This window comes from Myotis nattereri, assembly GCF_964212035.1.
Source record: "Myotis nattereri genome assembly, chromosome: 8".
In the NCBI taxonomy this organism is placed as follows: domain Eukaryota; kingdom Metazoa; phylum Chordata; class Mammalia; order Chiroptera; family Vespertilionidae; genus Myotis; species Myotis nattereri.
The window spans coordinates 58785319-58801046 of record NC_138083.1 but is presented as its reverse complement, the minus strand read 5'-3'; the positions used below and the strand labels follow the sequence as shown (position 1 = coordinate 58801046).

Here is a 15728-nt window from a genome sequence, read left to right as displayed (position 1 = left end):
TGGACTTTTCAAAATTCTGAGACATGCTATTACTAGTGATTTTTGTTCCAGACCATCTATTTTCGTTGTTGGATATTTAATTTTTCCCCTGTTCCTAAATGATAGATGTTTCATTTTGACATTTAATATCTTATTAATTAGAATAAAAGACATAATTGTTCTAAGGTGAATGAAAGTCTTTTAAAAAATTTAGTGAGTTAGTTTTGTTTTTTAAAAATATTTTGAACCCTATCACCCCTGCCCCCCAAGGCTGATATACAAGACATGCAATGAATTCAACATTAGTTAGTACTAACCCACCTAACGGACCCACTCCATCTGGTCAGCATCTCTAATTCTGGCCAGAGTGTTCTCTGACTCTAGGCTACAGGGACCCATTCAGAAAGACACTCCCATCTGTCCTCAGGCTGAACATAAGAGCACTCTTAAGAGATATTCTTCTACACAAATACAGTCGTAAAAGTAATGGTAACTCAGTTGAAGAAGTATTACTTTAGGATCTCAAAGCTATTCATTTAACAAGAGCACATTAAGCATTTGCTTTACAGAAGGCACGATGGGAGAAACGAAGATGAATAATGTTGTCTCTGATTAATAATGAATGTGGCAGCGCTCTGTGTTGGATGTTCTAGAAGCAGTGCTTTTCAAACCCATGGTTGCAATCAATTAGTGATTAGTGAAAATCAATTCATTGGGTCTGAACAACATTATTTTTAATTAATTAGATTATAATAGAGAAAATGGAAAAGACGGTAGAGTGCACGCATGCAGAGAGGTTAAACATTTCTTTCTTTCAGTTGCATATGTGCATATACTGGTTCCCAAAGTAAGATGTATTTCTTACTGTGAAATGTAGTCAAAAACTGTTTAAGAGCTATTACTCTAGAGAGAGAGAGAAAGATGAAAACAAAAGCCTTGATTTCAAGAAGTTTGCATCTTGCTGGGAAGATAAAGCTAATTCATGAACAGCAGAACCCTTTGTATAAAACAACTAATGACTAAGGGATAAAAACAACGTTGCTAATTTAATGTCCCAGTGAGATTAAGGCCTGGGGAAAATCACTGTGATAATGTATTACTCCTTCCTCCTTGAAAAGCTTTCCTCACTCAGTTTCTAGGGCAACACACCTTGTTGATCCTTCTCAGCCTGGTAACTGGTTCCTTCTTACCTGCCATCTTCTGAGGCTGGATCAATGCCAAATGGGCACAGCTCTTGGGCCAGTTCTCTTTCTTCCGACACTCATTTCTCAGGTCACCTCATTCATTCTCAGAGCTGTGAATGCCATGTGAAGGCCCTCATTTCTTTTTTCCAGCACAGATTGCCTGAACTCGCAGACTTGTCTATTCAGGTCCCTATTCAACTTCTCTACTTAGATGTCTCTTGGGCATCTCAAAGTTAATATGTCCCAAACTGAACTCCTAGTCCTTGTTCCCCAGGCTGAGCCTCCCTTAGGCCTCCTCATCTCAGCCAACGGGAATGCAATCTTTCCTGTTGATCAGACCAGAAACCTCAAAGTTATCCTTGACTCCTTTCTTTCTCTCAAACCCACGTTCAGATCATCATTAAGAAACGTATTGGCCCTATCTTCTCTTGGCCCAATGCTAGCAACACTCCTCACCCTCAACTCTAGTCTGGATTATCTCCTGAGCCTCCAAACTTTCCCTCCAATTCCACCCTTACTCTAGTCATTCTCAATTCAGCAACCTAAGTACTCCTTTTAGACTAGAATGTGTGACGTCTCTCATCAAACCTCAGCTCTATTCCCATTTCACCCTGAGTAAGAGGCACAGTCCTTACAATGGCCTGCAAGGCCCATGTGATCTGGACCCCACACCAGTCATTACTCCGTGCTCACCTAAGCACAGGGGTCGCCTAAGACCTTCGGAAAACACATAAATAATTACATATTGTTTTTGTGATTAATCACTATGCTTTAATTATGTTCAATTTGTAACAATGAAAATACATCCTGCATATCAGATATTTACATTACGATTCATAACAGTAGCAAAATTACAGTTATGAAGTAGCAACGAAAATAATTTTATGGTTAGGGGTCACCACAACATGAGGAGCTGTATTAAAGGGTCGCAGCATTAGGAAGGTTGAGAACCACTGCTCTAGAGTATATCACACTCCCCTCCGCACATGCTGGTATGACAACTCCTGTTAGTTCTACTTATCATGCTGCCTAACAGTGGTTTGGAATATAGGCTTAAAGTACAAATCCTCGAGAGACAACTTCCTAGTATGGTATTATTAAAATGGAATTTTGTATGACCCATGTGCATAAGGACACCCTAACTAGATTCAGTTCTTCCCAGATATCAAGATCTAGATTCACATAATTTGAAAGATAATGGTTTTATTGTATTAGATTGACAAAGATTCATGAAGAATAGATTCTATTTTGGCCCATTTGAATGTAGTATCCTTTTAGAAATTGTGAATGTAACTTGGACTAAAAGCCCAAGTAGCACCAAGATAGAGCAGTGATGATGAAAAGCAGGAAATGTTGAGTTGTATCTCTTCTTAAATATGTTATCTTTTTCCTTATAGATGCCAAATAGCTAAGGTAATGAGCCACTGAATTTATAGTAATAATGTATAGCCTCATTTGAGAAACTTAGCATCCCAAAATCAAGCAATGATAGAGAAACTAAAGGAAAATTTTTGCTGAAATTTATTTTAAAATTCATAATTTTTGTATTAATTATAAATACTGCAGATGCTGGCATGATATTTTATAGACTGTAAACTAGCTGTACCATTTGTTCATTATAAGGTTATCAGACTTTATGCTCTAAGGGAAATGATTCCTACTCATAAGCATTTGACAAGTAGTGGGGTCTCACTCCTGCGGAGAGAGTTGTAAGATTTTGGCCGACACTGAAGTTTAGTTTTGTGAATGATATTTCTACATCTGGGTCTCCATTGACCCCAGGAGGAAGATCACTAACCTTCTACCACATCTGTGCTTCTGAACACCAGACACAGAATTCTAGTTTGCCTCGGGGAATGTGCCTCAGAGAATGTGGTAGACAGACACCACACTGGTGACTACTATAATGGAAAAACACTTAGCCACTGCACGCCAACAGACAGGCCTCTAAAATGCCAGAAAGGCGTGTTAAAAATGAACAGCTTCATTAAAAACTAAGAAGGGGCTCTAAATTAACATATCTCCTATGTAGTCAGTAAAAAAAAAAAAAGTATAAGATATTCACCATAGACCTAAGCCTCTGTTGTTTTTATCTTGTAATCTTTTAGGGTTGTTGTGTTCTTCCTGATATTTCACTAAAACTCATAGCCAACTGTGACTGCTGGGTGATGGGTGTTGTGTAGACATTTTTTTAAGTCTTTTGGTTCTTCCAAGCATCTAACCTTCATTACTTGTTACAAGTTTCAAAATACTATATAGCATTGTATGTCCCAGCAACCTCACTCTTGAGTTTTATGTTTAGTGAAAAATCATTGTTATTAAATTTTGAAACTTATAGACAGCAACCTGGTATAAGGAAAAGAGCACAGAAATTTGAGTGAGACAACCCTGCCTTTCAATTCTATGGTTTTACTAGCTGTAAGATTTGGTGTAAATTATTTATAGCACTGAATCTCAATGTTCTCACCTTTGCAATGGAATTAATAACAACATAGGGTTTTGGTATTCTGTGAGATAATGTTTGTGTATTAGGGATTATACATGGCTACCAGCAACCCTACTGATACACAAAGTGAGAGAAAATATCTTTGTCCCAGCATTCCGAGGTCCAGAGGCACTTGCTGATTGAACAGGCTTAGATCACAGGCTCAGAGCAGTGGAGCTGGGGATACAATGTGCTGACTGGCTGAGCCCAACTCCTGTGTTACCCCTGAAATACCTGGACCTTCAGTGGTGGGGAAAAAAGTTCCCCCAAAGCAAAATCACGGGGATGTGACTACAAGAGCCAGAAGTGGGTGTGGGATAGCACAACCCACAGAGGCCCACTACAATCAAAATACCTGGTGGGTGATGAATAAAATTCACTTTCCACCCTGTCCCCACATGATACCGGAGTGTAGTATCTTAGTTACTGTTTCTTGATGTGGTATCACAAGGACATCTTCCCAACAAGAGCGCCCCCTTTGATGTCAGCCTCACCTCAGGAGCATTTTCTACAGCCCCAAAGGCCCATGGATTCCCCCCCCTTCTGAGGGTCACATGCCTTGCTCCTCTGCATTGCACCTGCAGTGCCATTTCTCAGTGGCGTCCATGCACTTCACACACATACAGTCAACTCCTAAGGAACGGAGTTACCACCAGGGAAGAGGATTTCTAAGAACAAACTACAAACGCAGTAGGTAATTCATAGGGACTCAAGTTTAGTACTCAACTCAGCGTGACTTGCTTTGAAACCGTTTTTACTCTTTTTCTTCATCCATCCCCCAGAATTGCCTAATCTGCTTAAAACGTATAAACCTCTTTGAGACTGTTTTATAAAATGCTTAAGTATTTACCTAGCACCTACTATGGTTCTGGATACCTCAAAGATACCTATAATGTCGGTGGGTGAGTCATTCCATAGGATCAGAGTGAACAAATGACCATTGCAGAGCACTATTTACAAAGTTCTGTTAAGTAGCATTTAAAAATATTGTTTGGAGGGAGATGTGGCAAAGGGCATATGTCTTATTTTAAAAGAGGTGGGTATTTGCTCTTGTCCTTAAAAGGTCATTTTCATGCAATTTAAGGTTTACACCAGCTTCAGACTTCAAGGGGAGTTAGAAAGGGCGGTTTCCAGGGAAATCTGATCGGAAAACACCAATCTGCACGTTGCGTAATTGTAACTTTCCTATTCTTGCTTTTTTTTTTTTTCTGCTTTTGCTATGAGAAGAGTAAGCTAAAAAGGCTGCAGGGACATTTTTGCCAAGTCGCAATTGTCAAGTTGAAAGCTGTGTGGAGCAGAAAAGCAGTTCTCCCAGCTGCAAAGAAGATGCAAAGGAGCCGAGTGAGTAGGGAATCTGAGAGCTCACTAAAAGTGCTTAGAAGGCCCGTGCATTAAAGCCATTTCTGAGAAAAGTGGTAGGCAGGAACTGAATCTGGGGCGAAGGCTCTAAAAAATTCTGAAAAACCAGGGGTGCGTGGAGGCCCCAAAGCCACCCTTGAAAGGCGTGGCTCTCCTGTAAGTTTTCTGATTCCCCCCAAAACTGTCCATTTGTGTTTGAGCAGTAACTGATAAGACCTTCAATAAGTATGCCACAAAACAGTGACATGGCAAACGCTGTTTTACTTCATAATTATTATAAACATTTATTATTTTAAACCCTCTTTATCGGTGCTAGAAAGTGGCAAGATCATACGTGTGCTTATTTTATTAATTGAATTTTATTTTAAAAAACAGTGCAGGTGAGTGGTGCACTCCTTTTTTTTAGTTTATTTTTTCTTCACTCAGTCAACATACATTCATCAGACGCAGGGTAATATTACTTAAAACTTTGTGGCTGGCAAATGCGGACTCCTACTCATTATTATGACCTGGGGCAAGTCATTTTAGCTTTTTTGAGTCTCATTTTTACAGCAGTAATGCCTATTTCATAGGGCTGCTGAAAGGATGAAAATAAAGTGACATAAGTACCAGTTCCAGCCCTTTGAGATTATTCCATAAATGTCATTTTATTCCATAAACATCAGGTCCCTGCCTCTCCTTTCATAAATACAGTTTTCCCTTCTCAGAGCTACCCTTCCCCAAGTTCAGGAAAGGCCTGGTAGGTTGACTCCCCTTGGCCATCGCCAAGCACCTTCATGTATCTGGTTGCTTTCATTGATATAATCTATGCTTGGGGAGAAATCAACAGCTGCTGAGGGGTAGTCTTGCCAATATCAACCTATAACTGACTTTCACCATTTCAGTCACTGCTCTTCCCTGCTATATTGCCTTTATTTCTATTTAGTCAATCAAATGTCTGAGTCCTTGCTCTCAGCCTCTGTGATTCCTGATGAACTAGAACTTTGCTTTAAATGCCCCCCCCCAAGTCTTAGGGTGATCAGTTTTCCTCCCAATTCCCTACACTGCAGAGCTGCTCACAGAATTGCACTGGCCTCCCTGGTATTTGTCAGGACGTATGTTCCATTCCAGCTGTCCCGGCGTTCTAAGTGTCTTCATTCCTTTTGTGGCTCTCAGATTTCCCAAAATCTCACGCATTTTCATTACTCCAGACCTCACCATCCAACTTCCCATCCTGAGATAATCCAGTCTCCAGAAGTCACTCACACATGGCTCATCCCCCAGCCACCGTCTCTCAGACCATCATCGGCACAGAATGTCTGACTCTGTCTACATTCAGTTACACTTTATGCCTGCAGCCCAGCCAAAGCGGACTCAAACCACGTGTGCTTTGAAAGGGCCTTTTCAAGGCAAGCCTTCCGGTGTCTGAAATAGTATTTCTCATAAGTTTTTATTTCAAAGCATGTAATTCTTATTTATTTTATTGTTTTTTTCCTCCAGAAAGACCTTTAAACACTAAAAAGTTGTTTTCTTATCTGAAATGTGTTCTTTAGATGACCGTAAAATAATAGTTATTACAAGATAGCTAAGAAATGAATATGGGTGAGAAATCCCTGGAATGTGTACATCAGACCCAGCTTGGGCACAGTGCCACTTGGACTAACTACTAACCTCTCTGGACCTCACTTTCTTTACTTGACAAGCTGAAATTATAACACTTACTCTTCTTATCTCTCAAGGTAGTTAAAAGAATCATGAAACATTATGTTGCATTTATACTTAATGTTTTTTCAAAAGCATGCTATAGATTAATGCTAATTATTACTATTAATTTTGTCACTAAGAACATGAAGTTTATAATTACTGTCCCAGAATATGTCCATTTCTTGTTCTTATTTTTGCACATATTGTTTAAAGGGGTGTTTAATTGATTCTAATGTCCTTTTTTAACATTTTAGCATCTTTTCTAAAAAATTGATTTGAGAGAGAGAAAAAAAACCTGAAACTTGGTATGTGCCCTGACCGGGAATTGAACCCACCACCTTTTGGTGTACAGGATGATGCTCCAACCAACTGAGCCACACCAGCCAGAGCAACATTTTAGCATCTTTGATATTGGAATGTATCATACAACCTATGGTATATCAGAAATTAGTTGGTGACATTCATTTCTTTCTTAGTGGTATAAAAATTATTGTGGGGTTTGCATTGGAGTCAGTAAAATGTATTTGGCGCTTAGAGGAAAGCTAAAGAAGGGTAAAAGTACTTTGTCTATCTAAATGAAAACTTTATTAAGTGAGTGGCAATAGGACCACCACCACCCCCCAAAAAAATCAGCAAAGTCTTTGAAGCATTCAGATAGAAGATATTGCCTTGAATTATATCATCTTTTAAGGTTCCCTATGGGAAATATATTTTAAGGACCTCCAGGTCTCCTAGCTTATAGCTTAGGCTCACAGGTCTCCTAGAACTAGTGTGATCCTGATTCAACTGAGTTTGGGGAAGCCTTGGGAGGAGGTGGGAGGAATATGGCTGCTCCAGAGGACAGTCCACTTCCAAAGGTCTTAGAAGAAAGATAAATACATTTTTGTGCCTGTGGGCCAAGTTGGGAGAACAAATGTTTACTATAGAAGATAGATATATAGATGAAATGTTTATATTTATAATATTTATAATTTTATATTGTGCAATTTTTCTATTTTTACATAGGGCTACATATATATTCTATTTGCATTTATATTCTCATGCTAGAATATCTACTTTAATGATTAGAAGTTTGTCAGTTAAAATGTCACTGCTTTTTAACTCACAAGATGGTACAGCTGACCATACTTAACAGTAGACATGAAGAGACAGATTTCTAATCTTCATTCTCAGATTTGTATGGTGCTTTGAAGTTAACAACTATTTTCACACACATTATCCATATTCATTAAACATCTGTTATCATCCCCATTTTACAGATTGAAAGACTGAGTCCAAGAGATGAAGTGACTTATCCAAGGTCAAATGCAGTGAGTGAAAGCAAAGCTGGTGTTGGAATTCATTCAGTGTCACGTGGTCTGTTTCTGGCACTGTATTGGGCCCTAGAAAGAGCAGGATAAACAGCAAGAAGTTGCCCCCTTTACTTTTTCCAACCTCTCCCTCCCTGACCTCTGAGACTAAGAGCTGCCCAGAGTAGAACTGTCATGGAGCCCAGAGTCTCTGTGCCCCAGCAGTTGGCCTTGACGGTCTTCATACCTATGGAAGGCATAGGCTCTAGGTTTCTAAAAAATACAAATACCAAAATAGTTCCCCTGGAGGTTTCTTCTTCCCAAGGTTTCTAATTTGTGAACCAGAAGAAAGCATTTGAGATCTGATCACCTGGAAGCCAAGCAAGATAAGTGGCCCAAGGAAGCAGGTTCCCCCTTAGTCCAGCAAGATGGAGATGAGTCCCAGGGCAAAGAGCTGTGCACTACTTCCTGATGGGGACTTTCCCTTAAAAATGATGGGACTAGACAATACATTAGGAGTTTAAGTTTCTGATTACTATATTTCAATTATTTCTGCCCCTCCATTACCAGAGAAACTTGAACATGGCATCAGACCTCTTGGAAAGCCAATGTCATCCATCATCCAGGAGCATCTGTATGCTCGGTGCCATGCTGTGTGCTGGGAGTCATGCACAACTCCCATAACACCAGCCATAGTAGGAGCACTTCCTGTGTGCCTGTGGCATTACCTCATGTAATCCACAAATGGCTCTATGGAGTGGAGAACGAACCAGGAAATTGAGGCATAGAGGACTTAGTTAACTTGACCATGAAAGTGCCCTGTTATTGGCCCAGCGAGAATTCAAACCTGGGCAGTCTAACTGCAGAGCCCACACACTGACCCTTCAGCAGTACTGCCCCCCCCCCAAGTTCAGGGAGTTTACTGAGTATTTGGAGAGATGACACAAAAACACAAACAAGTAGTGTATACAAATGCCAAAGAACTCAGATGGAACATGTGGATCTGGTTTGGGCCACACAACTCTGCCCCCGTACCTGAAAACCAGCCATGGTCAATACATAATGAATGGGCCATGGCTATGTGCCAATGAAACTTTATTTACTAATTAATGGCATGCTGGAGTTAGTCTGGAGCTACAGTTTACTGACCCTTATGTAGATGATCTATGCCACAGATTTCATAATGGAGATCAGTGTAGACATGAGCAGTTGGTGGGAGCTTTGGGAATTAAGCCTTGAAGAGAAGTTTAGGGTGGGCTTCGGAGGACCTGTGAGACCTGCGCTGCCCCTTCTTGCTCCCTGGGTTCTGGCCAGCTGGCCTGTTTCCTAGGCTTTTATTACACCAAGCTTATTCCTCCTCTAGAGGTTTCTCCCCGGCTGATGCCTCTGCCTGGAACTCCTTCCCCGAGCTCTCCTCAAGGCATTTATGGTTTCAGAAATTACCTTGTTCATGATTGTGTACTTGTCTGTTATCTGTCTCTTCCTGTTCTCCTTATAGAATGTAAGCTCAATAACATGGGATCAACATTTGTACTGTTCACTGCTGTATCTTCCTGGCACGCAGACAGTGGCCAGAAAATAAACGGGCAAAAAATACGTGCATGGGCAAATGAAAAGGGGGAGAGAGGCAAAGGAGAGAAAGGGAGGGAGACTTAGGAAATGTAAGCATGCCTCATTATGTCCTGCTTAATTTTTCTTTTCTCTGTGTCTGAATAGATTGTCGCCGTCATTTGAATGGCTATCACTCAGTGCCCATAACTCTATTTCAGTTAATAAAACATCCTCATCCTGTAATAAGAGAATGATAGCACTGATGGTGGCCATTCCTTGGTCAGAGGTAGGTCTTCTGTACTTCTGAATGATGACTAGTGGTTTAAGTTATAGACTGGCTATAATCAAAATAGAAAAATCCATACTAATCTTCATTTCATTTTATAAAAAATAAAACTCTCCATTGGTATTTTAATACTTAAACATATACATAAAAAAGCTAATGATCCTCTGTTTCTCTAACCCATAACTACTGTTAAACTTAGCCGTTATTACATATATGTTATTAGCGGGTTTTGTTGGATCCAACCACCTCCTAAACTGGGGCAGACAAGCAGAACAACTGACCAGGCTGCTTTTCTATCTGCTCCAGCTTCCTTCTCTTACCGACTTTCATTTCTTTAAACTGCTAGGACTAGTAATAATAAAGGCTTTCACAGGCAGTTGCAAGGTTAAATTTTTTTATTTCCCTAAATCATTTTTCCCTGTGCAACTGAAGCAGAAAGACATAGCAACCTTTGAATAGATCACAATAGTAGCTGTAACTATGAGTTTCCTTTCTTTTCAATCAAAAAGGGGATAATATTTCATGCTCTAAACACCTCACAAATTTGTATGCTTTCTTTGAAAACTATGTACCCAACCACTGTCTTCCCTTTTACCCTAGAATGTAAGAGACTCGGAATAAAAACTATGGTGCAATTATAACAATTTTGCTGGCCCTTAAACTTTAGCAACAGTATTTTTCTTCTCCAAGGTCTTGATTTTTGGTTTTTGTGGGTTTTTTTACATTTTTCCTAGAACTGATTTCTGCATTTTTATATGTAATCTTGTTCTAGGCTATCTTTAAGTGTATAAATAACATTAATTTTTAAATTCCATCCCAATGTAAGTCACTTACATACAACATTTTAGAAGCAGTCATTTGAAAATGATGTTTAATTTAAAGATATACAGATTAAATACTAACCAGCTGATTCCCTTCTTAATAATCACAGCCTGTTTCTAGGCCAAGTCTAAGTTTCGGCCACAAACTGATTTTGGAGAAAACACCTACTCAGAAATTTTCCATGTTTTGTTTCATAAGTGATATAAGCTAATATGTCATTAGTCTCTGACAAACTGCGCATCAGTACTGAGAAATGGCAATGTCGTGGGCACATCTATGACCCTCAGCTGTACTAACTTAATTATTAAATTTAACTACTAAGTCAACAATGAGGTTCTGAACATGATCATATCTTTGCAGTGAGTCATCTGCCAATTGAAGGGAAAAACAAGACTGTTCTCAGCATTTATAATTTCCCTAAGAAATGTCCCCTGTTGCTATAGTGACACTGATGCTTTTTAGCTAAAAAAGTAAAAACTCTACACTGTTACTACCATAAGTGATAAATGGCAAATGCATCAGATGTGATGGATTACAAAGGTGCCCTGGGACCATAAGTGTTCGGTTCCCTAAGAACTACTGATTGTAGCCTAGAGAGACAGCATCAAACAGTGATCAAGTGCAAGGCCCTGGATCTGTGAGCTGGAACCCTGCCCTTCGTGGCCGGGACTTTGAGTCAGTTACATAACCTCAGTTTCATCATTTGTAAAATGGGGATAATAGTAATACTACCCTTCAGCTGTGTGGATCCAATGGGTGAACATTTATAAAACATTTAGAACAGTGCCTGCGTATGGAAACATGATTTAAGAATTTGTTTAATAAAATAAACAAGCTGCACAGTGAAACTTAATCATACTTTTTTAGTACTTTTCAGGATTAGAACTTATAAACAACTGTTTTCAGATCCATGAATAGTAGTAACTCTTTAATCTGATGTTTCTAGACATTAGCTTTCAAATTATATAGTCAAATTCATAACTTAAGGGAGAAAGAAGTGGAACATCTATTCTCACTTCTTAGAACCTGTATAACATTTAGAAATCTATGTGTAATGCCTGTATGTATCATATGTTGGGAGTAAATAAATTCTGATCTGTTGTGTTAAACAAAATGCTTTAGACCCCAGTGCTGCCATTTAGTAGCTATATGTTCTTTGGCAAATTTCTTAAGCTAACTGAGCTCCTGCTTCTCACCCGAGAAATGCTGAAAAATGCACAGAGTTGTTGTATTAATGAAATAAGACCCTATAAACAAATTGCTTAGCATAGTTAAATGTTAGTAATAAAACACTGTATTATCTAATGGATAATCAGTAAATGTTTAGCATCAAAATATTAAATACCTTTTTAACTTCGCATTGCAATTTGGGCCAGTTTCCATTTATGGCACCATACCTTAAACTTTTTAACATGTTGATTTGGAACGGTTCTCAAATTTATTTATGCTTTGTCTTCTCATCTCCTGTAAACATGTTGAGGGCAAGAACCAGACTCCCCTTGTTTTTAAATTAAGCCCTGTGTGCTGTAGGCTGTTACTTCTTAATGTGTATAAAGAGTGGTAATTATTCGTGTCTTTTACCAAGTGGAGGAAGAATGAGAACCTAAGTTGAGTCCATGTTGAAGTGGAAAATCTAAGAGCAAGCGAAGAAAAGTCATAAAGAAGCTCTCTATATTGTAGTGTAGTGCTCTGCTGAACTCAGAGGGAATGGCTGTGGAATGTGCTGAGAACATTATCTTGTGTGGTACCCACAATTAGGGACTAGAATAGGACCCAGCAAAGCAAGAAGAAAAGAACAATTCAGATAAGTACAGTAATAGCTATCCCAGGTGAGTAGAGAAACTCTTTAAGACAGTGGTTCTCAACCTTCTGGCCCTTTAAATACAGTTCCCCATGTTGTGACCCAACCATAAAATTATTTTCGTTGCTACTTCATAACTGTAATGTTGCTAAAGTTATGAGTCGTAATGTAAGTATCTGATATGCAGGATGGTCTTAGGCGACCCCTGTGAAAGGGTCGTTCGACTGCCAAAGGGGTCGCGACCCACAGGTTGAGAACCGCTGCTTTAAGAGGTGGTGGTGGTGGTGATGGTGGTGGTGGTGGTAGTGTGTGTGTGTGTGAGTGTGTGTGTGTGTGTGTGTGTGTGTGTGTGTAGAGCAAGAATAATTTAAAGTAAGAAAATGCCACTAGCTTTCATGAGGAGGTCATTGGTAACCCTTAATTTGGAGGCTGAATCCAAATTAAGAGGGTTCAGAAAGAACAGGTGATTGGGAAGTCAGTGCCGCTGGTATAGATCACTGGTTGAGGAAGAAGAAAGATCGGATATGAGATAGTAGAGTTGAGGGGTTCAAGGAAGATGTCGAAAAAAACCTTTTTTAAATTTTAAATGTCAGTTGAAAACAAATAATTGAAAAACTCTAATAAAACCGATCTCCTTTCCAATGGTATTCTTATGCCTGACTCAATTATTCTCAACATGAAAACTGAGAGGTATAAGTAAATCTGAGCCAATGATTTTCATTTTTCCTAATACACAAGTTGTTTTAAAGATTCAGACATGGATTTCCATGTATTCAAATTATTTTCAAACCAGTTATAGTAAAATGCCATTATTGAAAAGTTAACTTCTGAAGTTTTTGGGTCAGAGCCCCCAAAAAAGGAAAGAAAAGAAAAATGTAGGGTTTTATTAAAAAATGAATCATCTCTTTTATATCTGAATAGGTTCCTCAAGATGAATGGACAGGGTATACCCCTCGAGGTAAAGATGATGAAATTCCATGCCGAAGAATGCGGAGTGGCAGCTATATCAAAGCCATGGGAGATGAAGACAGTGGTGACTCGGACACAAGCCCCAAGCCGTCTCCCAAAGTTGCTGCACGAAGAGAAAGCTATCTCAAGGCTACTCAGCCATCCCTTACAGAACTCACCACACTCAAGTAAGTGTTTCTAACACTATACGTCTGGTAGTCCACCTCCTTCTAATATTATTACCTAGGATCAGATTGTGTGATGCCTAGAATAAATGGGACAGAAAACATTCTATCCATGGAGCATTGTGATACCTTGACTGGTCTATTGATTTTGACATTGGGTTTGACTTGCTTTCAAAGACAAGGGCATTCAGGTGTACTATGCATGGACATAAGCTGAATCCCCAATCTTCAAGATGAAGAGTTTGATATAATCCAGACTGGCTTCTGAAAGAAATTAAGATTTCTGGTTATTGAGAAGATCCATGTACCCCAACTCTTGGACATTTGTTTAACCACTAAATCTATGAGAAATCTCTTCCTTACAAGACCCTTCAACTGTTCAGATAATTGAGTAATATAATAGATCAGATTATATTGGAGAAGCTTCTAGAATGTGGTCATGTTTTAAAATTGGGTGATATGTGAAGGTTCTTGATATACATTTTTAAATTTGGTCACTCAATATATTTTGTAAGACCTTAAAATGTTTTTTTGTTTTGAAAAATATGATATAAGTAATATTTACCTCCACATGTGCCCCTTGTAAACAGAGAAGAGCTTTACAAAATAAACTACTGAAATTGAAATTTTAATTTTTAATTTGATTTACAGAAGTAAATCCGAGCTTGGAACACAGCATCATGTAGCTCATCATTTGGACCTAAATAATATATTACGGATAAATTTGTGTTTCTTAAGTGCCTTTGATTACATGTTTTGAGGAAATACATACTGCTATTTGTGCATTTATATATACTACAAAATAAGATATTAAAAGACATAATAAATAAAACATAAATTTTCCCAAAGGAAAATAAACTAGATTATGACCTACAACATTCAAAAACAACCAACCATTCCATGGTGGAAATTTATTTAAATAGCAAGTTACATTATATTTTAAGGAAGTGGACAGGGAGAGTCCCCTCATCAATAATTTTTCAATGGAGCATGTGAAACCACTATGGATCATTTCAATAAAAAAAACTTAGAGCCAATGACATGAGTAAACCATCCCAAGAAAGGAAGCTCTTCTTCCTTTCCTTTGGCTTCCAGGTGCCCTCCTCTCTGCCTTTATTTCTGCATGTATTCATTTCCCGGGCGTGCCATACTACGACCTTGAAACTATAAGAGTTTATTATCTCACAGTTCTGAAAACTAGAAGTTTGGAGTCAAGGTCAGCATAGCCTCACTCCTAAAACTTGTAGAGGACAATCTTTCCTGGCCTCTTCCAGGCTTCTGTTCTTCGCCTGTTGCCCTTGGCATTCCTTGGCTTGTAGCTGCAGCACTTTGATCTCTGCCTCTGTCACCATGTGGCTGTCTTCTTATGACACCAGTGACATTGGGTTAGAAACCCTCCTTAGTGACCTTATCTTAACTTGATTAAACTGCAAAGACCATATTTCCAAGGAAGGTCACATTCACAGGTATTGGGAGTTAGGACTTGGACATATCTATGTGGGGAACACAGTGCACTCCATAACAAATACTGCCACGTGAGGTAAAAATTAATTATAGAAATGAAAACCAGAAACAGGTATTTATTGTACTCTGGCACAGCTCACAGAAGCTCATAAAATTAAAGATACTCAGTGTGAAAAGAACTGGATATGTAATAAAGGCAGTGGTCCAAGGTGGTATGAAATGGGGCTAGCTAAGGACCCTTCTGGCAAATATTTTCTATGGATTTTAAAGTATCTCTCCACTAGAGATAATAATAGATAGTTGTAGTCATGGCATTGACATCTTCCAAAAGATGCAAAAGAAGGAAAGCTTTGGGCAATAAAGTCACTTGGACCTTCAAGATATCAGTTTCCTAATATGAAAACCAAGTCGTGGGAGTCTCCAACCTCCGGAGACCCATCCACCTCCTTTATCCCATTAGTTTACCTGTAGGGATGCATTTGTCACATCAGCTGAATGACAGTATACATCTTGGGTGATGAAATGCAGTGATTGCTGCTATTTACAGTGGTACCCAGGCATGAGGAGAACAGAAAGTAGTAGAGCCATAAGGAACGTGAGGAGAGTGCTCGGAGGAGGCCAGGGACAGGGGTATGTGCAGAAATCAAGTTCACAATTATACCTTGTAGCTACTCTCCTCAGAGCTTGGGAGC

General features: G+C 39.0%; 1 protein-coding gene across 15 annotated transcripts in view; it reads left to right on the top strand.

Moving 5' to 3' along the window:
- Positions 1-15728, top strand: part of DLGAP1 (DLG associated protein 1) — a gene marked incomplete at its 5' end in the record, with an annotated part of 616937 nt that overhangs the window by 435288 nt on the left and 165921 nt on the right. For 14 of the 15 annotated variants that reach the window (XM_081097407.1, XM_081097406.1, XM_081097403.1 and 11 more), the window contains one exon: positions 13361-13575. In XM_081097407.1, the coding sequence (XP_080953533.1) occupies positions 13361-13575 (215 nt within the window). Of the gene's footprint in view, positions 1-4875; positions 4990-13360; positions 13576-15728 lie in introns of all 15 variants that reach the window. The other variant, XM_081097404.1, reaches the window with a different exon arrangement.